The sequence below is a fragment of the Chamaea fasciata genome, unplaced genomic scaffold (genome assembly GCF_029207755.1).
Source record: "Chamaea fasciata isolate MVZ Bird 193981 ecotype frontalis unplaced genomic scaffold, bChaFas1.0.hap1 SCAF_5, whole genome shotgun sequence".
Taxonomy (NCBI): domain Eukaryota; kingdom Metazoa; phylum Chordata; class Aves; order Passeriformes; family Sylviidae; genus Chamaea; species Chamaea fasciata.
In genome coordinates, this window is record NW_027094090.1 from 60,935,506 (window position 1) to 60,958,125 (window position 22,620).

The window sequence follows — 22,620 nt, forward strand, 5'->3', positions numbered from 1 at the left end:
TGAACAATCCATGAAGTATTAGTGCTCATTTTTACAAACTGATTATCTTGGAGGTTAGAGAATAGCTGAGGGCTGTAGTGGAGAAAACAGAAAATATATCTTTAAAGTGGGTCAAAAAGGGAGATACAGAAAATCTGTATGTCAGTGAAATTTATATTCCTACATAAGAATTAGAGCAAATTATTAAAAAGACAATTTATAAGCATCCAGAAGACATGGAAGCTGTAAAACAAGGGCTAGCATGAACTTGCCAAGAACATGCTTCCATCAAAGCCTCTAACTGAACAGCTTGTGTAATGTTTGCAGCAATAGATCTACTAACTCTCAACCACAGTAAGGCTTATAAAATGTTTGGGTGCTACCCTGTGTTACATTTCCATTAACAATGTCTGGAAAATTAATTACATCAAGGCGACGTGGTCCAAAACTAAAACCCAGTGACCATATTATTATGGTCTTATAATATCTTATTATCAAGGTGGAAAAGAAGTAGCCATAATTCATTTAATTGGTAGCTTAGAAAACAGAATAGAACATATTCATATGAAATTTGCAAGGGCCAACTTAAGCTAAAACAGAATCATCTTAGTAACTAGAGAAATGGTTTTAATAACAATACATAAAAGTGCAAATTAATGTAAGAAATCAAATGGAAAAATACAAAAAGGAGAAAGAATAGCTATGCAGCAATACAGTGGGAACAGATCTGGTGATTATAGTTGTTGCAAAATAAATAGGTATCAACCCTGTGGTACAGCACTAGGAAAGAAAAGCATTTTCAAACTGCATCAGTCTAATAAGATATTAACTATTCTTCTAAAATTTGCCTTGTTCTTATCATTAGAAGATAGAACTTAAGGGCCAAATTTTCACAAATTCATTCTTACACATCTGAGAAGTGCATACCCATCATCAGAAACAACACACATTTTTCTTGAGAAATTTATTTGCTTGCCTGTAGTATGGTTCTTAGTTCTTACCTCTATATACATTACAGGTCGATGGTAAATTACTGTTTGAAAATTTGTCCTTGGATGTTCAGAAAAAAAACCCCTTTGAAATAAAATTTTATCTACATATTCCCAGTCCTAACCTGCTTCAATGTAATATTTGATAATTTAATATTTGAATATACTCTTTCAATATTTACACTTTCAGTTTCTTAACGCATACTTGAGGTTTCTACTTCTCACATTCTCTATCATGTTTTAGTGGTTGTAGTGGAAACAGGAAGCACTTCTCAGGTGTTCAAATAAACAGCTGTTGACATCAAAATCGTAACTTGAACTTAACATTCCAGATATTAATTGGCACAAGAGACATTTACTGTAATAGACAATTCTCAAAACAAGGTATATCAGTGGATACATAGTAGCAAGCAACCCTGTCAGAGTCTTACCATTAATTACTGGGGTATAAACAACAATTCCAACCAAGTTAGGATCAGATACAGTTGTGTCCAGAATAAGGCCACCAATACTGAAAACAAAATATGAAGTTTAGAACAGGCAAGCAAGACCATTAAACAGTATTTAAAAAATTTACAGCAATCTGACTTAGATCATTCTTAAGCCAGGACTTTTCATCTCATCTTTCCCCTGCGCCATTAGCTCATTATGAGCTACAGACTAATATCACTATAGCTATTCACTTATTAAAATTGGCTTCTTGCATAACAAAAACCACAGAGTATTAGCCAATTCCTCTACTTTTAAGATTCATAACTTTCACTGAATTAAATAATCTCTTAGATCAGTTATAAAATTCTAAAGCTTAAATTCTAGAGGCACCTTAATTATGTCTCTTAAGTACAATCAAGTAAGATACACAGAGATACAGGATGACTATGAAGATGCTTCCATGCAGCAAGACAAACAGACCTACCTGCTTATAATCATGGCAGTTATAACAGGCTCCCATCCTGAATGGAGGACAGTTCTGGTAGCTGGGTGTTTGGCAGCTATCACAACCCCCATCGGAGTCAGAGCCAAAAAAAAAGCAGCAACCAAAGGAGATACATAGTAATATGTCTCTAAAATAATAATAAAGAAAAAAAAAAACAAACCTCCTTTACTCTCCAGATATTCCTACATGTTTTTTCTTAATTTACAATTCTAAAATAAATTATGATCAATGCCATACAATTGAGGAATTTTAATAGTCTTCGTTACCATTACACCTGAAGTTTCAACTACTGCACTAAACAATATGGTTAATATCTGCCATCTGTGATCATTGTCTCTCATCTTCTCAAGGACAGAAGCATCACTACAAAGAAGGAATTTTGAAAAGGAATTTTTTATGATGCTTTATGAAAAAAAAAAATACAGCGAGGATGTAGAATATAAAACATTGTTTTGTAGCTGAAGAAAAAATTTTTAAAGAAACTGAATATAATGAATAATAATGAAAATGCATTGTTTATATCCAAATTCTTCACATATGTACTGCCTTCTTCCCAAACCAGGTAATATGGTAATCTTTCCAGAAACAGCATATCTAAAAAGATTCAAGCACAATGTGAAAAACTGCGACATTGGTATCAGCAGCTCAGTTGTTTCATAGCCAGCCTGAGTCTGAAAATTAACAGGCAATTCCGCTGCTTGCACCTACCCACGAGAATTCCATCCTATTTTCATGGGAATACAACTGCAAACACTGTTGAGTACTGTCATAAAGCTGAGACTGTGAAGCAAACAGCTGCTTTCACAGAAAGAACACTACTTTTTTCTGATTACTTGGTTTTATAATCCCCTCCTCACAGAACCTACTACAGTGATCCAAGACTTCCTAATTCAGCAGTAAATAATTTAAAATTTATCCTAATGGCAAATACATACATATAAACTGTGCTAATTTTCCACTTTTAAATATTTGTTTTATGACAAGTGTCATCATGTACCTAATGTTATTTTGTAACATTTTGTCAAAACCTTCAAAACTTAAACACGTCTTACAGCAAAATATATTTTAAATGAACAGGCTGAAATAGTTCATATAGATCACACAAACACTACCAAAGAGGAGTAGTTGGTATACAAAAAATATTCTCATCCATGTGCTGTGGCTTATTACAATGGCTGCAAATCCAAGCAGTTACTACTTTGATGTTACCTTACTGGATCTCCTGAAAGAATTGCTGTAGAATTTTCAGAAGTTACTACCTTCTGCATTGAGTAACAACCTCTGCAGCAGAGCCACTAAAAAAACAAGTTAGGTTTCCCTGGGCAAACTAAAAGTAGAAAGCTAGTAGAACAAGACAAAGCCCAAGAGAGAAGTATTTTTTTTTCTGTCCTTACCTAATTATTCTTACAGTGTATTATCTCCCCTGCCCTTTGTGGGGCCCTTTTTTTCCTCCTTTCACCTCTTTTTGTGACTTAAGAGGTGGACCAGTGAGAATATTCAGCTCCAGTCTAACTCTTGGGAACAATGAGGGACTCTTTTTTAAAAAATCTGTGGGAGACTCTACTAAGAGAAGTACATCTTACTACAAAAATCTAAAAAGATTAACCTTGAGATGCATCTCTAAAGGAAGGACAAACATCTTCTTCTTCATATTTAACTCACAGAAGAAGCAAATGCATTTTACAATAGCTGAAGAATGGGAAGAGAAAATAAATGAATTCTCTTTTAGGGCTCATTTCACTCCATTTTTTTTCAGATTTATAGCAGGCAGTTTAAATGGAAAAAGGCATCTTGCTCAAATAATGCAGCCTCTAATACAAAGGAGAAGTAAACTGGAAATACACTGCTTCAAAACATCTGGTAAGAACCTGAAAACCATCATGTGAATCACACAATTTGTCCTCTCACTCGCATCATACATATACCAGAGCTAAATGTATATTCTGTGAGAAAAAATTGAAAGTTTTAAAGAAGTTTTCAAATCATTACTGACAAATAATAGGCAACAGAGACCTCCACATTTAATTTACTGAGTGTTCCTATTGCAGAGCACTTCGTGTGCTCTGTTGGAGGAAATGTGCCAGGTCCCAGTGATGGTCCTGGGGAGCCCTCTAGTGCTTTCCCCCAGCTCTTTAACAAGGATTCACAGACAGCTCTTCTTGGGGAGGAGTTATGAACTGTTAAACCTTTTACTATTTAAATTCCCACATTTGATAACTTTTAAAGCAGACAAACCTTTAAGAAATTATATATATGACAGTGACCAAGCAAGGTGTTTCATTTGGTCCTGGCCTAGGTAAATATGCTACAGTCCTTTCCCCTGTCTCTTCAGGGTATGCCATAAAGTATTGTATCAACCCAAAGGCAGTACACCTCTGTTACAGACAAACATAAAGCTTGCATACAAATAATTTCCATCCTTACAGTCTTGTTGTCTGAAAACAACTCATCCCATGCAGAGAGTAGCTGGAAACTTATTTCATCAGGTTAGGCTAATAAATCACTGGGGAAAATATTTCATTCTGAACACAGTTCAGAAGTGAATCCCACCAGTTTCATTACTACCTATACACTGCAGATTTCTTTTTAGCTTTCCTATTGGGCTTCTTATGCTAGCACTGAGAAAGCACAGAAACAACAGAAAGGAGAAAGAACATAGGAGTATCTGTGCTGGAAAAGGCACAGTTCTCATCTAGTCCAGTCTTTGTCAGACTGCAGTCAATAGTTCAGGCTTATGGAGAGAAGAAAAGAAAAATGACAAGTTTAGAGTGATGCTTCTTTCAGCATGTCCTGCCAGCTTCTGCTGAGGTTTGCATCAGGGATTTCATCTCAAGTCTCTGTCTGCATTTGTCTGGTCAGTACTCCTCAAAGGGCTCCTCTCTGACAGAAAACCTGGTTTATCCAAAGTTTTCAAAAATCACTCTGGTCCTATTAATACACCACAGAAGTAAGTCTCACATCCCATTCATGTATTGTGTAAAACAATTTCTTTACCGTTTTTAACCTGTTGCCTAATCATTCTCTGAATGCCTCTTCCCTGCCATTCACAACTTGATATACCTCTCCTGAGCTGAAGGTGCTTCATACTTTTATTTCTTGTCGCTGTTTCATAGTTCAAATACATGCATCTTGGAAACCACATATTTCCAAGGGCTTTGTGGAATGTTCTTTCTTTAGAAAGACCCTCTTGTTTCCAAAAAGGAAGAAACACATTGAAAAAAAGTATAAAGAGTAGAAGTTAGTGGTGACTAGATAATTACATATTTCACCAAAAGATAGATATTTCCAGACAACAGAAAATTGGGAGTAACTCTTGGAAGCACATTGACTCTTAGCCCTATAAATGCGGGACCTGCTTTCCAACTGTAGTGGCACAGAAAAATGTCAGTGGTCATGACAGCTATAAAAGCAGCAAAGGATCAGTTCAAATTGTACCCACTTCTTTTTTTATCCCTCTGAGATACATTAGAACACCTGTATCTAGAAAGGTAAATTTCTGGAAATGTGTCAAAGGAAGAAAAAAATCCAAGCTTCTTTACCCATCTTTTTTGGGAGGGCTGAGTGGTTTTTGTTTAGATTAAGAGATTAAATGGAATAACATGCTATAAGAGTTTTTCTCATCAGAAGAAAAGAAAGAAGAGGTGATAAAAAAGATCTTCATCAATTTTCACTGTAAATTTATAAACTTCCTTAAAAGAAGCATTTAAAGAAAGTATTTGAAAAATATCGGTATTAGAATATAATATGAAAGATTTAATATAGTTATGAAATAAACAATACTATTTAAGCTTAACAAAAACACAAAAAATATTAAAAAATACATCTTTGCACACAGATACATTTAAGCTGTAATTAATTATGCTAACGCTTTCTAAATCTGAAAGACCAAATACCAAAAAAAAACCTGCAAGTCAAACCATGGTAGCTTGAGTCTTATTAGATACTTTTTCTGGCTGATGTTGTAATACTTCCATATGAAAAGGTTTGGACAACGAGCTGTAAAGACTATATGTGATGATATCAGCATCTCTGGTAAGTTATGGACAGCACAATATTATATCTGTAGTATATTATACTATAATTGTCTACAATTATGTCTTTTAAAACACAATAAACTTTTGATGGTTTTAAAATTTTGTATGGAATGAGTTAGTTGCAGCAATGATTTAATTTTCAATAAAACCCTTAACATCCTTTCTCCCTGTGAGAAAATGTTATCACATTATTTGTTTCTTCATTATTATGGTTTGTATTTCACTTGTAGGTTGACAGTGATATTGTCAAAGTCTATCATATATTCCTAGATTGTGCCAAAGTTCAGACTAGTGACTTCTATGATTTATTAAAAAAAAGGAAAAACAAAATCATGGCACTCTAAGATTTACCAAATAAATAAATAAATAAATAAATAAATAAATAAATAAATAAATAAAATCATATAAATATTGACAAAAAAGTAAGTCAGACTAAAAGGTTTGCCAAACCTCTCCCTCCCAGCCTTCTCCCCACCCTCCTAACCCAAAAAAGGTTCCTGGGGAGTCATACACATTTAAAAGCACACTTACCAAGGCAAGTGTACAGACCCTGACTTATCCATGCTAGTATGGCAAGGGTGATGAGGTCTCCAAAACTTGCCGCTATAGGAGTGGCAACGTTGTCAGGATTAATACCAGTCTTCTTAGATCCAACAATAACTCCAACCATTATCACTCCTAAATTCAACAAAGAAGACAGTACAGTAACTGTATCCACTGTTGTAATACCACAGAAAACTCTAAGATTATGACAATTTCAAACTTAATAAATAAGAAGTCAGCGCTTTTTTTCCCAGAATGATTGTTCTTCCCACCTGATTGATGACTGTGTTGTAAAGTTTTAGCTGTTTTAAGAAATGGACACACACTTTAAAAAAACACAGTAAGCACACATACAAAAAATCAAGAACCATCTGTAAAATAAACTACTTTGCTTATGAGTAGAATTAGCACTATTGAAATTGTAAAGAGCTATTTCCTGAAGAAAAAAATATGAAGTGTATTCTTTTCCAACCCTGGTAACTTCCACTGACTGTAATTTAAATCAAGCTAGCCTGGAAACAACATTAGATTAAACACTTTGACATCTGATATAGTGCAAGACTATCAAGGAGTTAGCACCAAACACCAAGAAGTTACATAATAAATTAAACCCAAGACAACATATAAAAAATATTACTCGCTACACACTTGAAAAAATTAATTAGAGGTGTCAATTTGTATTTTTTCCTATAAACATCAACACTAACTTTTGAATAATCTCCCAGCAAAATGCAAGTGGCTACTAAAAATAAAATTCGCATTGTTGCAAACAGTCTTTGGCACAACCTGAGTAACTTCCCTCTCATCATATATTATATATAAGAACTTCAACTGTATATGCTATCCTTTATGTTATATTATGTATGGTATGCTATATTAGGAGTTCACTTCCAGAGAAACTGCCTAAGGAGTTATACACCAGGAAATTCTCTAAAGAATAAACCGGAATGATCCTGTAGGATCACAATATTTCAAAAGCATCTATTTCACATGTAGGAGCACAAAGTTTCGAAAGTAATTTCCTGTACTGGCCCATCACCAGGACAAAAACCCAAAGTTTCTCTCCATGTCCAAATCATACATGAGAAGTGTAAAAAATGCACTCATGTTCCTCAGTTCTCTTGCTGCCCTTAATTCTGCACATGATCAAACTCAGTGGCTTTCTAGTCCCTAAAAAAGTGTGCTCTAAATTCCATGCAGAACTTTAACAATTTTATAATTTTCACAGTAAGCACAGCAGAGCAGTAAAACAAGGAAGTTACCCATTTTACTTGACTTACTGTTCTTAAGACTACTGACCACGTCTTTTCATTAAGAACATGTCACAAGCTGAGGTATTTTCTTCCTCCCTTTCACATCCATTAAGTACAATCTTTTATGGTTAAATGTTTCCTGACAATTAGGAAGAGAATTAAATTCATCATGCCATATTGCTCCAGACAGACACTGGCACTGTTTGTAGAGCTGGACTTGAACTTGGTCCAAACCCTTCAAATAATGAGCCAAATTGTTCACTTCAGCAACAAAGCAGAGCACAACACAAACAGTATGGGCAACCTGGAACTCTGAATTCAGTTAAGCTAACATCCAGGATCACTTGAGTGTAATTATAAACAAGTTTTACCTGCTTAGTAAATAAGAATATATTTTGTACATTAATGAATATAGAAGGTAGCGGGAGAAGTTCTGCATCACAGTATGTAAAAGTAGGTCTCAAAACCATACTTTTTTGTTTAGATGTGCTCAGGAGGTCATGCAAATCCAAAGCTTTCCAAAGACTATGAGAGGAGAGCAATGCAATACACCCACCTACATGGAAATTGCAAAAGGGCGTCTTATCCTTGGCTGGTTTTTAGATGTATTGTACCTTACCAGATGTAAATTTTAAAGGAATAGCAACATAAAACACATTCTGCATCCACAGAAAAATAAACAATTGCACAAAGAACACATGCACTCCCTTTACCTTGTAAAAGAGAAGCTATGAAGGCAGTTGCTACACTGCTAGAACACAAAAGGACTGAATGATCAAAGCGGTATTTGCCTTCTGGAATCCAGCCCAATATAACTGCTGCCACTGCTGCCAGAAAACCAACTACTGTTGCCTGAACCTGGAAAAGAAAGTGAATTTGTAAAATAATTGACAGACTTAGGAGGACCACAGATTCATTTTCTGTTACCCTTTCCTCCTACCCACATTTACATGCAGTTATCACAGGAGCATGCTCATCTATTCTGTAGAGAGGATGACAATTTGGATGACAAAGAAGAAAAATCTTAGGCCAGCAAAAAAGGCTTTACCAGCATTTTACAGACTCCAGAAGAGCAAAAGTAAAACCAGGGAGAGGAGTTCAGGATTTACAGGAAGCCAATGCCTAAAGAAGCTTCTAAACCACTTAAAGTAGTGAAGTCACAACATAAATATTTCACCTCTGTTTTAGGAATGTTACATTATAACTTATGAATAAGAAATAGCTCTCAAGAAACAGCTGTTTTGGAGAGCATGCACTCCTTTCCTCAAATGACCCAGATATCTAAAATATTCGTTATTATCCAATTATATACTTCCTTTAAACATTGAATCCAATGCAAATACGGTACTACAAACATTTGAAAGGTCAAATTTAAAAGGTTTTGCCAAATCTGAAATTTTTTCTCTAATCACCCTCAGATTCTTTCTCAGGCAAAATGATAAAGGAAATACCCTTGGTAGAGTCACAAACAATACTTTACCTCTTCCTCTAATAAATATAAACTCATATTGTTTTAGAGAAGAGCCAGTGTAGTAAAGCTACTTTCCCATCAACACTGTTCATCTCCATACTTACCCACGTTTGTGATTTAACTTTTCAAAAACTTCACTCACTTACAAGAATTAATCCAATAAACCCATTATATTTACCTGTTTTAAGGCCAAATTGCCAATTATTAGGTTCCATTTCTCAATGGGAGAATCCATTTTCCCAATATTTACCTATCACAATTACAAAAGAAATTCAGACATTTGGGGTTAAAATGGTATTATTTGAAAATACCCAGGAATAATTCATCTAATAAAATAAAACACTTTCATTAAAAACTAAATATATCTTTTAAAGTCAAACACTGCTTTTGATTTTAAATCACACAGTATCCTTCCAAAAGCACCTAAATTTGATGCAGTTTTACATAGTAACTTGATTAACATTAGCATGCTCTGCAAGATAGAGCAGCCACCTTACATTCCTGGAATGTCCAAGCACCACCAGTGATTCCAGTGGCTGGAAGATCCCTTTAGACTGAGCTTATCTCTATGGTGCTTAACTTCTGAAAATAAAAAATGCTAGAATCTAACACTGTTTAGCATTCCAACTTTTCATTCATACAATATAGCTAGAGATTTCTGATGCTATAAATGTTGTAAGTCAATATTAAGGTAGCAGCTGAAAGACAGGAAATAAATTATTCTAAGAAATTTAAGAGTTCATGCATACCCTTTTATACTGTATTTTCTAATTCTAGGGGCGTTTTTTTGAGTTAGAGGACAAGATCTGATGAAAAATACAAAGCACTGCAGTGTGACTGTGTTTAAATAACTTCCCTTTTGAGATAACAGAATTTTTTTTTTTACATGTTGAGCACAAATTTTAGTGGCTTTTCCCATACAATACTAATTTATAAGATAACATACTTCTCTAAAGCCAGAAAGAGTACATGCATATATATTTTTCATCTTTTGGTAATTACTTTTCAGTAGATTTCAATTCAATCTTTTTTGCATTTTTCTTCATTTTGTGATAGTAGTGACTTGAAAAGAACAAAGTATTAAAAGAAATGCTAATTCAAAAACAATAAAATAAGGTACTTTATCTCAAACACGCTATAAATATTTTATAATGTTCAAACTACAATGAAAGCTCTGCAAATACATTCAGTAAGTTTAAATAATACAGCAATTGCTTCAAGAACTGCTGATAAGAATCTCCATTGCATCCTTCTTATATATATATGCTAAGTGAACAAAATGGCAGGCTGTGGAGAGTTTCACTTCTTCTCTCCTTTGAAAAAGTTTTGGAAAGGTACCCAAAAAATCCCTGTTAAAAAAGTAATCTTGCAAAATGCTGAAAGCAGCCTAAAGGTGAGCTCCTGCCAAATGCCACAGCTCTTCTTTCTCCTATTGTCAACTACACATTCCCATTTTCTTTCTTGAACCACCTCCATGAGTAAGTTCATGGCACCATAAATTTGCTGATTTGATGGAAAACATTTTTTATTCAGGGAGCGAAAAGGGGTTATCTGCTATAAAATGATCTGATCCATCACATCCTACAACATAACCTTGCACAAGTGCTCTCAGGGTTTGGAAGGGAGAAAGAGCAGAACCACTCCTTGCAGCTGACAATCTCCATAAACTGAGATCAAGTTTATTGTGATACTGTGAAACAGATTGACCTAAACAAAAGGTTTGTAAACTCATAATGCTAATGCTTAACAACAATAACACAGAGTCTGAACAGGAGTCTGCACAAATTTACAGGAATGACTGAATAAGTGGTGTTTTGGTGTTGGTGGTGGGTCATTTCTTTGGGGTTTTTTGCTGTTGTTGTCCTTTATAAATGAAAAAGGAATAGAGATAAAAGACAGCAGTGTGAATTGAGACAATGAGAATGACTCAAAGAACAGAAAAAAAGCTGAAGAGCTGAAGGACACAAAACACAACATAAATATTGTGCTTGAATGGGCAGTTGAACTAAGTGCACCTCCAACAGTTACACCAGCACAGCAGTGGGCAGAGGGAGAATGGCTTACAGAGGTAGAACTCCAGAAGCACCTTTTTGCTCTTTGTTCTCAGTATTCTACATATGAAGTAACTTCTGGTGGGATAAAAAAAAAATGTTTTAAAAGCAATAAGCTGTAAGATTGCCAGCATAAGGAGAGTTTACACTAACACCAAAGTGAAATACATGCTATGCCCTGAGGTAGATAAAAAACACAGTCTTGAGACAGATTTAGTGAAATAACTGATTCTAAAGTGGATGGGAAATTGTGAGTGATGAGTAACATGCAGTTAAAGGAGAAATTTGGGCAACAAGATGAAAGAAAGTGACCAGATAACACTTGAAACTGATATACTACGTATAAGAAACTTGCCAAGAAGACACTACTTTTTGGCTGACCACATAATTAACAATGAAGTGAAGATAATTAGTTTACAGCCCCAAGAGCACAGACATGTCTGCAAATTCAGATGCAATTATAAGCTAAGTGAGCAAGCAGGGCATGAATGAACTCCAATGCTGAACTCATGTCAAAAATTTCCTCCTCAAAACGTAAAGCTGGTCACAGGGGCAGAGTTTTGCTTTTACTTCAAGACAGGTGTCAGCTGGGGAGCCAGACAGTGCAAATGAAGAGGGGAAGATTAATCAGACAAGTGGGCTCCCAATAACTGTTTAGATATACTCTGAATAAATGTTCTCCTTCTGTTCTCACCTAGGATGAGGATGACAGGACCAAAGGTTGGGTGGCTAGTGAGTAGGGGTCAATGAAATCAATGGGAAGAATGCAAAAGTCAGAATGACCTCTTTCTCAAAGAACTGGCATGTAAATTGCAGATCTAGCAGTAAGCCATCACCTGTAACAGATTTCCACAGCTTTGGTTTAGGGTTTTTTTTTGTTTTGGTTTGGTTTTTTTTTTTGTTTTAGGTGTTTTTTTGGGTTTTTTACATATAAAACTTGATCATGAACAATCTATACTGTTCTTATCTTGTATAGGATTGTTCTCCTAGTTTATCCACTGGACGTGCAGCCAGTTTTGTGGAAACTCCAGTATCCTCCATCTGTGTGCGTGAGAGGGGGATCAACTCCTGCCTTGGTAACAGCTGATGGATAATAAGAATCTGGGTCAGGAGTCACAGTGCGGAGAAAGGGTCTGTGTGACCCTTTTCCAAACATCTCCTGAGAGCTGTGATGTTCACAAATGTGATGGCACTGGTGAGGATGGGGAATTCAGCCACTGACCAACCCAGACAAGTTCTGGATTTGTGATCTGGCAAAGGTCATAAGCTCAAATGAGACAAAGAATTAAAGATCACATTTACTGAAGCAGAAGTGGTGAAGTGTATTCTGACCTTCTTTGTTTTAAGCCTTCAGTAAGGCATTGGTAAATCTTGGACTTGGTGTATTTCTCATTATGGAATACAAACATTTTTAATCCTCAGGCCACAAATTGTACCAGTCAGAAACAAATTAAACAACAGGTCAACAAAAACCAAAATGTAAAATAATAGACAAAAGCATTCATGCCTGACACTAAAGGCAGTAAGATTTAAACACAAATACTGTTAAGAAACAGTAAGAATTCTCAGAAAAATAAGAACAATATAATCAAACAGTAAACAAGACTGAATGACTAAGGATGACGTTGATAAAGATACAAGAGAACATGTCAATTCTTATGTATGAAAGTAATCAATTTCTGTAACGGGCATGACACAAGCAAACCTTCACAGGACTGCCAAGGCTATGTCCATCACAGTGTGCACTCAGGCAACAACTCAATAGAATTTGGCAATGAATTTATGACTGAACACTGGGAGACCTTGTCAATACAAAGCATTGTAATACAATACAAAAAGTGAACATCCTTGAGGGTTACAGCAGCAAAAAAACTGCTGATAAAATTCAACAGTAGAAATGCAAGGTCATGCACTTATGGACTAATAATATTTCTTCCGCCAGAAGATGGGAGTGACAGCTGGAAATGAACAAAAGCATAAATAATAGGGCACAGCCATTGATCACAGAGTGACTGAGAGGTCTATACCTGACCCTTCTAAGCAAGCAAGTACATAAAACCCTAGGAAGTTTCAAGAACAATATTCTGCAAAGACATCATAAAATCTCTTCTGGAGTTATGCACACCTTTGACCAGACATCTACTAGAAAAATTCATTCAAGTGGGAAGAGGCAGAGAGTGGGGGCCTTGCTGGAGAACAGAAGCACTGCATTAGGCAGTCTCAGAGAGATACCCAGTGCAGCTATCAGAAATAGCCTAGCCACATTATTAGACTGATCTAACCACTAGTTATTCACACACACACAAAGGATATACAGGAAGGCTATCTGGCTTCCTTAGACTAGAAAAATGAAGAGGTAGAACATCCCCTGAAATGTAAAAAACAGCTATAACAAATACAGGTGAAAGAATACACAGGAAAAAAACACCTAGTTATGCTACATTACAGTGTTGACACACACAAAAAATAAGCAGACACAAAACAATCTCACCAAAACAAAAATAAATGAATTTGTTTAGCCAGAAATGGAAAAAAAAAAATTCTTGCAGTTGGATCAACAGAGGTCTGGAATAGCAATGTAACTGATGTTTTATTTTGGTGCCACACTAACGATCTTTAAAAAAATGTGTTTAAAACATTTTATTAGCCTATTTGAAATGCCTCAAGGTCAAAGAGATCTCTCAACCTTACACAATACACCTGTAAATCTCAAAAATCTGCTTTATCTGTTCTGGAGAATGAGTCTGAAGAGATTTTAGAAGTGAAGTTTTGATGTGTGGAGACAAGGCTCACCTTTTTAACTTTGCCAACTTACTAACAGATGTAAACTGCCCCATAACAGGCAGATGAATTCATAAACATAAAACACTTATCTCTTGAAGATTTGTTTCCTTTTTGAAATGTTTTAAACATGTATCTGAAAAGTGAAGAGGAAGAGAAAGTTACTTACAGCAGTTGACAACCTGGATGCCAAGGTCATTTCCAAATTTCCTTTGAGGCCAAGAAGTGCAGGAACCAAGATAAAGACTTCACTAACATTCTTGAACACATCCCAGTGCTATACAAAGGACACAGTGGGAAACATTTAATTGAAAAACTCTCTTTAGACCATCCACCAAGTATTCAAAAAATTCTGTAAATCGTAACTTAACCTTCTAAAAAAATTTAACCTTTTTGTATTAGACCTAAAAGTCTGAAGTCAGAACTGTTACCTATTTAGATAAAACTGATTTATGACTGCATATTACTACTTCAAAGATGAGAAGACTATAAGCAAGAGATCCAAAACTTGGCCTTAAAACAAACATAGTTTAAAAAGATGTCATTAATTTGAAGTATTTGTTTTTCATTATTTAAAACGGTCCCAGATACTATGACTGCTCTTGAATTCTGCCCTTGATTTTCAATAATATTTTTATCTTTTCCTTTCCAGCTGTGTAGAAACCTCACATAACACCAGCAAGGAATTATTTGCCATATGAATAGAGCCCATAAGTAAAAAGAGCTTGTCTTTATTCTTTTGCCTCTAAGTGTGCAATTTACAAGAGCACAACTTTCCAAACCCCAGATTTTTAAAAGAAAACTCTTGTCATTTTTTATGCACCAAGTCCTCAGCACTGAAGTGCTGTGCTACTTTGTATGTCTTGTCAACCCATATGTTTAATTTGTCATCATTTACCAACTTTAACTAAACTAACAAAACTATAAATTGTCTTTTTATTCAGGGATGTCCAATAATTTAAAATTATTATTCTAATGAAAATAAAAGGATTCAATTAAAGCAACTGTAAACAGAACAATTTGGTAAGATATACATAAACAAAGCACCAGACAGGTGTCAAACAGCCCAAGGAAGCAGTTTAGTTTGTATGTCGAATTTTATTTTCCTTTTTCTTGAGGTAACGAAGTCTCTTTCTGTTGTATCTCATTGAAGTCCAAGCTTCCTTTACTGTCTCAAGATTTTGAGTGACAAAGACTGTCATGTCTTCCTCCTATATTAATTAATTTGGTTAACTCTTTAAGTGAAGCTAAAGAAGTCCCTAAAGCTGAATGAAGCAAAACCAAACAAAAGGGGGGAAATCCACACAGATGAATTTCTGTATTGTATTTGTGTTTAAATATTGTGGTTATTTCAAACATTTCAGTAAGTTCATAGTAGCAGAACCACACACAGACCTAATTACATCTCAACACTGCAGACATCTACAATGTCGCATTGGAACTACAGACCTCAGAGACTACCTGTTAAAGAAGGCTTCCAAAGCAAATACCAACCTGTACAATATCCAAAACCATGCCAGCAGAAACAGTTCCAAACCCTGCTAGCAAAAAAGGTACGAGTATCTGCAGTGCCATAATACTACTCGATTCTTTGGGTTGTTTCCTACTTCCTTCCACGATGACATCTTCATTACTGTCACTGGAGAGAGTGTCATCCTGCAACATGGCATCTGTTTCTGAAGTGTCCATTCCATCACAGTAATTATAACTGGTAAAATCATCGTATTTAGGGCTGGATGGGCTGTGTCCATTGCTACCATGAAAGCTTGGTTCTGAGAAGTGATGGTACTCTGTGTGTTGTTCGGACCTGACATTAAAATTGTGTCCTGCTGGTTGCAATCCATCTTGCCAGACACCATTCACCTTTTTGTGTCTTTCCTCTTGGTTTATCTGGTAAACAACAGGAACCATACTTAAAAGCAGTCTCAAAAATTTATCAGACTGAATTGTACTAAGATTTATGGTCCAGTTTACAAAGCCTTCTCTGTCATGGACTTTGCTATTTGTTTTGGAGATGGTAGATCTGCCTTTACAGTTAGTCATAGTGCTGCAGAAGTATAGGTTGAGAAGCACTTTGTTCTTCAGATGTCAGCCAAGAAATCTTGTAGGTGAGTCACCAAGTGCCACACTTACACGTGGACCAAAATGTTCCTTTTATGCAAGCAAAAGTGTTTTTTCATTGCTCTCAGATCTTCAACAATTCCATAAGCAAGATAGGATCTGCAAAAAAGGAGAAACTATATATTTACTTCTAAAATATTTTCACTCTACACAATAGACAGGATATTGATTTAATTTTTCAGATCACAATCTTTGCTCTTTTCTGTTTATCACGATTTAAGGTGAAGTTGTTTCTACTTACACATTTCCATCACAGTAGGAAATTAAACAATGATACACTGACAGTCTCAAGTCATTTCACATTCCCTTCATCAGAAGCCACTTTACCGTCCTTTTTTTTAATCTTCATGTTGTGGTAATAACACATAAATTTAGTAATTTACTAAAAGAACAGTTCTAATCTGACTCAAAGTTTTGCTGATTTTGGTATTTATTACTAAACTCCATAAATACAAGTAAATGATTGGCACAAAGAGAGAAACAAAGGTCAGGGATACTGCACCAGTATGATGTAGGATAACACAATTCCACATGACTTTGTATTTCTACAAAGCTCTGAAAACATTTTACTGTCTGCAGGAAATGAAAATATTTTAGAGCTGGAGGACTTTTAATATGCATTTTGTAAGAAATTCAGCCTCCTATGATCATACTTTTTATGTTATGATTCCTATACTTCCCTTCCCTCTGTTTCAAAGCTTTTAAGTCATCCAGTATTTCTAGAGCAATTTCAGCTAGACCTTACAGGGAGTGGAGATGTCAAAGCTTTTAGCAACTAATAGCCTCGTAAGAGATCCAAGTTTGTGCCTTTGCTGTTAGGAGTCTACAAACATTAGCCAGGATAACTCACTCCAATATGGCCAGAGCAAGTCAACTCCAAAATTCCTGCTGCTCTCAGAACTACTAGATTTGGGTTTTTTGAGGGAAAAGACGACTCAGAAGCAACACAATAATTTTCCCTCTACCACTTGCTTTATCCAAGGGAGGTTCGACCGAGAAGCAAATATTTTTAAAATCACAATGAAATTTATGGCTTGTTCTGGAAAGGAGCCAGGTTTTGCAAGAAACAGCAATCTTTTTGCCACAGGACCAACAGAGGAATTTCAGTAACCAAGATTTCTGCAATATATTTTGCCACTCTGTAGCACACTGTCCTACTCTGAACCTTTCAGTTTCAGTGCATAAAAGCTCCTAGGCCTCAATTCTGGTTTCCATACACTTTAATTAGGAATAACAAAGCAACTTTTGTTAGCAACTCTAGAGCAGCTCTAACCACAGGTCAAAATGGTGGTCTGTTAAGTGCTACAAAAAGACATAAGGAGAAGAAGAAATGGAAGGATTTCATTTCTCTCCAATGAAAATGCATTGAGAAAATTTTCTGACAGCTTTAACAAGGCAGAGTCTGGCTCTCATTGCAGTTTCTTCCATATGCCCTCCAGTCACATCACAAGAGTGCTAGACCAGTGACTCATGGAAATAAATTATTCTTTGCTCTGGAACTCTGGCCAAAAATATTTGGGTTAATTATCCATATATTTTTAAACATATGGATTGTTCTCCTTTTAAATTTTTATATTTGGGGTTTTTTTCTAAGAAACAAATCCTTTGGTAAGATTGTGGTTTCATTTAATATATGAAAGCATTAACTAATAGAAAAGGTACTTAAAAGGGAAAAAAAAAGGGAACAGAAAAATTATTTGGTCAAGTTCCAAATGGAGGAAGAGGCTAGCGTGGATGGCTAACAACTGAAATAGTACAAAGCAGTTTGGACAACAGCCATTTATATTTTTCCTACCACAAAGACTTAGAATGATAAAATATGAACCTAATGATAAATGTTGGAAAATGAGAATTTAAGGAGATAAACTGAAAAATACAGAATCATAAAATTGTTTAGGTTGGAAAATTATTGTATAGTATAATATACAGTAAAGAGTAATTGTTCCTTCAGAGCATACAGAGAGAAGATAACTACAAACCCTTCCAAATGTAACTCTTCATTTCTAAAAACCTGTTCCAACAAAAATTATTTTCTAAATGTCATCTGATGCAATATTTTCAGCCTAAGTTACAGGATGCTAATAATTGCTGTATTTTCAGGAGTTTTATTTTGTACCTCCAAGATGCAGCAAACCTTGTTTGAAGGAACAACAAAAACTTCCTGAGAAGCTTTATCATTGTCAAGAAAAACACCTATGTTGTTGTGTTGTCTAGAAAAGATATGGGAGCTAAAAAAGCAAGCTCTGCTCAAATAATTCATACAAAGAAAAGGCAGTTAAAATCTCAAAAATATCTCTCCCAGTCTCTGTAGGAAGAGGAGGTAAGTGGTTCTGGTTTCTTCACATGTAATCTGGAGGTTACAGAAAAAGATGAAGTACTGAGAAAAAAAAAAAAAAAAGAGAGAGAGACAGACAAAGAGCCTTTGAGAAGTCAGGAAGCAGCCTCAGATTTATCATAGCTAGCATATTATACACAAAATGAAAGGACACCTTGTCTTTGTCCCTACAGGCAAAATAATGAGCTATGCCCAAACTATGAAAATAATAATTCCCTCTTCCTTATTGTTTCCTAAATGCCTACTTTTTAAAGTTTCTTCTTTTCCTTCATATATTTATAGCACATAACAATTACTGTGTACTACCCATCTCTCTCTCTCTCAGTCCTGCAATTATACACAAACATAAACAACCAGTTCTGTAAACATAAACCAATAAGAAATACAGCCATACCTGCCATTCACTGAAGAAGTGCTCCTGAAAAATAGGACACTTGGCAAGCCAAGAGAGCAAGCCAATTTTACCCATAAGAATTAATACAACCGATGCACACAGAAATTTAAAAAATACACATGGAGACAGTATACGTGATGGACAGGCAGAAATAAATGCTGTAGAAAATAGGACCACAAACTGGGAGAGATGCTGACTTTTGGAAATGCGAAGCTGTTTTAGAAAAATCTCAGGTACTTCAGATTTGAAACTCAACACCTGATCATTATCACATTTTTCCATCCTTCACCTTTGATCGGCTTGATTCATCTGAGAAAGATAAAATTACAAAAAAAAAAAAAAAAAAAAAAAAAAAAAAAAAAAAAAAAGCTGTTCAGGAAGAAGCTCAAAGAACTCTCTTCACTATTGCCCAAAGAATTGCCCACATTGTTTCAGACACACCTATAATGCTGTTCCCAAGAGCATGGGAAAGAAAATGCTTCTTCCAAACTTCCCCTTGGTTTAAAGAACATCAAGGATTAGGATTAAGGGACTGGATTCTACAGCTAAATTTGATCAGATAGATATTAGACTGCCAGCAATTCATTTAAAGCGTGAACACAATAAATCACCGTGACCTTTTAAGAACCTTCAAAAAAAAGAAAAGGAGGAAGAATCAAGCATGAAATTTCTGTAGAGTAAACATTATGGCAGGCTAAAACAAATACTTACTCAAGTTTAGGTCTAGGGAAATTTCTGATTTCTTTCAGAGCTTGGCTAAAAAAAACTAATAGACAACATCTATAATTCTGAGGACTTTCACAGGACCCAAAGCTAATCACAGCACAGTCAAAACCTGTTTTTCCTAAAAGTTGCCAACATTTTTTACAGGCGGTCTTTTAAAGCATTAATAATCTCTACACTGCACTTCTAGGCAGTCCACAATAAAATACCATTGTGTAAACATGCCTGTCTGAGAAATGCCTCTCAGGACAAGAACAAGCCTTGGAAAGGGATTCAGGGAAGTAATATGAAACGCTAACGAAACACTGAACTTTAAGATTTTGCCATAACAAGCAAAGATGAAGCTGGATTATTCCCCGGTATGAAAGACTGTTTTTGTGTCTTCAGACATGAAGCCAGACACTTCTCACTGAAAGGATGAGAGGTAGCAGGCACAAATCAAAACACTGGAAATGCCATTTGAACATAATAAAAAGCTGGGAGTTTTCACCATGACAGTGGCTGAACACTGGTTCAGATATGTTCTGGAGACTCCATCCTTGGTGATATTTGAAATCAAACAGGACACGGCCCCAAGCAACCTGTTCTTCTTGACCCAACACTGAGCAGAGGTGGCTGAATAGAAAATTTCCTGAGATTCCTTCTGACTTCAGCAGTTCTGAGATTCTGTAAAGCTGGAAGTGTGAGGTTTTGGGAGCATTCTTTGCGTTCAGAATACAGGTGATACAGGGATCTGCATGGCCTCTTCTCCACTATTGTGTTGTGAATACATACAAGTGTCAGTATCACACTGACACCCTAATCACAGCTATGGCTAATCATTTACATTAGTGTAGTGGGCATATCAGTAGAAAGGGAAATCTACATCATATCACCCAGGATTATAAAAAGCAAACAGGCTGTATCATCATTAACCATTACATAGAATCCGGAAACCAATGTGGTACGCTGGGCCAAGATTACTTATACCAGATATTGAGTGCAGAGTGCAAAAGGCTGTAAAACATGCTGAAAATTAACAAATGTTGCATGCAAGGCAGATACAAGATCATTATATACCATTTTTAAGTATTATGCAGTTAATACTGTGGTTAATACTGTGGTTAATACTGTGGTTATTGTATAGCAGTTGCTGGTTAAATTACAGTAAAAGAAACAAATAACAAGAGGAAAAAAAAAACAGATTAAAGAATCTCCAGATGCCTTCTTGACAGTAAGACACTGAAAGACCTGCCACCCTCAGGCTCAGCTTTCAGACAAGTTTGAGACTGCTGCATTCCACTTCCTGAACACGGCAGCTTTCGATTTTGGCCCCAAGGAAGAGAAAAGCAGCTGTGAGAAAAAGACTTGGTTTGACTCTGCACTTTTAAGGCAACCCATCTAGAAAAGAGCAAAACAGAGTCAAAACACAGCAGCAAGGCTATGAAATGTGGCTGGCTGTAAAATGACCCAAATGGAATACCAGCATGAAAAATACCAGGCAAATTACATCCTTCAGCCCATCAAAAGCAGGTGGGAAAGCATGAAATATAAGAGATAATGCAGTCCTCTAGATTAAGTAACCAGTAAGTACCTACCAGGATGAATTCTAACTACTCTTTGGGATCCTGATTACAGGTCTCTACTGTCATCACCAAGGAGAGATGAATTACTTATTAACTCAGGCACTAGGATACAGACTTCACATTGTTGTTGTGGATAATATCATAGAAGTATTTGAAAAGAAATTGATACAGTTATTTTTCCTCCTGAAGTGTCTACCAGGCATACTGCAGTATTTATGGATCCAGGTTCACAATCTGTTTGGGAGTGTAGATGTAGGGAATGCTGCCAAAACAGGTTTTCCTATCTGCTCTCATCTTTTTACCCACATTACTAAACTGGTAAACTGAGGATAACTAGGCATGTATTCTAAACATTGCTTGGACTCTTCCTAAAGACCAAACAATTACTTTATTTTATATGATCCACATATTGTAGTGTGGTCTATAACCTAGATTCAAATGTGAGTGAAGAAGACACGATATTATATCCTGGACAATGGGCTGGGGGAAGCAGAAATTGTAACATTCACTGAAACTAAAGAAACAGAGAGCTAAAACCTGAGGTTAACTGAGATCTTTTCAGAAAGCAGATAGTAAAGTAGAATAAACCACAAAAAGCTGCTATGTTTTGGCATAAAAGTATGGAAAGAGAATAAATGTGCCATCAGATGTTAATTACAAGGCTTGCAAACAAAAAATATATCATCCTTGAAGTCTGTACATGTGCTGTTCAGGTAGAGGTACCATACCTGTCTAGCACTGCATCTGTGGTGACAGAGTCTGGCACATTTTTATGGGTGCAAAGGTGGGAACAGAACTGCTTGCACATACAGATGTAAAGAGTGCCAAGGAATAAGGGCTACTGGGAATGTCAGGCAGGTCTTGGGCACGCACTGAGAAACCGAAGAAAAGGCTCATTGTCCAGGCTACCTGGAGCAGTGGATAATTACACGCACATGACGAGTCGCGCTGGGGGCTCTGAGGAGCGCAGGTACCAAACGGGAGGAGAACGCGCGGCAGCATCCGCGCTCCGGGCGCCGGACACCGGACTCCGGCCCGGCCGGCGAGCAGCGGAGCCCGCCCGGCGCCCGGGGGCGGCTGCGGGAGAAGGGCGGGCGGGAGCGTCGGGGCCCGCAGCGCCGGGAGGGCGAGCCCCGCGGCACCCGGGAACGCCGGCCGGGGCGGGAGGCGGGCGGCACCCAGTACCCCCCAGCCCTGGGCACCCCGGCATCGGGGCGGGCCGCCGTGCCGCTCGGGGGGCTCCGCCGCTCACCAGGAAACTTTCCCGCCCGCGGCCCCCGCCGCCTGCCCCGGCCCGCCCGGCCCCGCTGCCCCGGCTCCCCGCGCCGCCCCCTGGGGCCGCGCCCTCCCCTCACCTGGGCGAGAGCGGTACGGGCAGCGCGGCGGGGTCGCGCTCCATCGCTGCGGCGGGGCGGGAGCAGCCCGGCGGCGGTGACAGCTCCGC

General features: G+C 36.9%; 1 protein-coding gene across 3 annotated transcripts in view; it reads right to left on the reverse strand.

The window, feature by feature from the left end:
* The window catches only part of SLC41A2 (solute carrier family 41 member 2), a 62,441-nt gene extending 39,821 nt beyond the window's left edge, over positions 1 to 22,620 (reverse strand). For all 3 annotated transcript variants that reach the window (XM_066183946.1, XM_066183949.1, XM_066183947.1), the window contains exons 1-8: positions 22,532 to 22,620; positions 15,533 to 16,258; positions 14,208 to 14,315; positions 9,385 to 9,456; positions 8,449 to 8,593; positions 6,471 to 6,617; positions 1,885 to 2,032; positions 1,400 to 1,479 (exon numbers count right to left, since the gene is read on the reverse strand). In XM_066183946.1, coding sequence (XP_066040043.1) covers positions 1,400 to 1,479; positions 1,885 to 2,032; positions 6,471 to 6,617; positions 8,449 to 8,593; positions 9,385 to 9,456; positions 14,208 to 14,315; positions 15,533 to 16,081 — 1,249 coding nt within the window. In that variant the 5' untranslated portion in view covers positions 16,082 to 16,258; positions 22,532 to 22,620. The remainder of the gene's footprint in view (positions 1 to 1,399; positions 1,480 to 1,884; positions 2,033 to 6,470; positions 6,618 to 8,448; positions 8,594 to 9,384; positions 9,457 to 14,207; positions 14,316 to 15,532; positions 16,259 to 22,531) is intronic.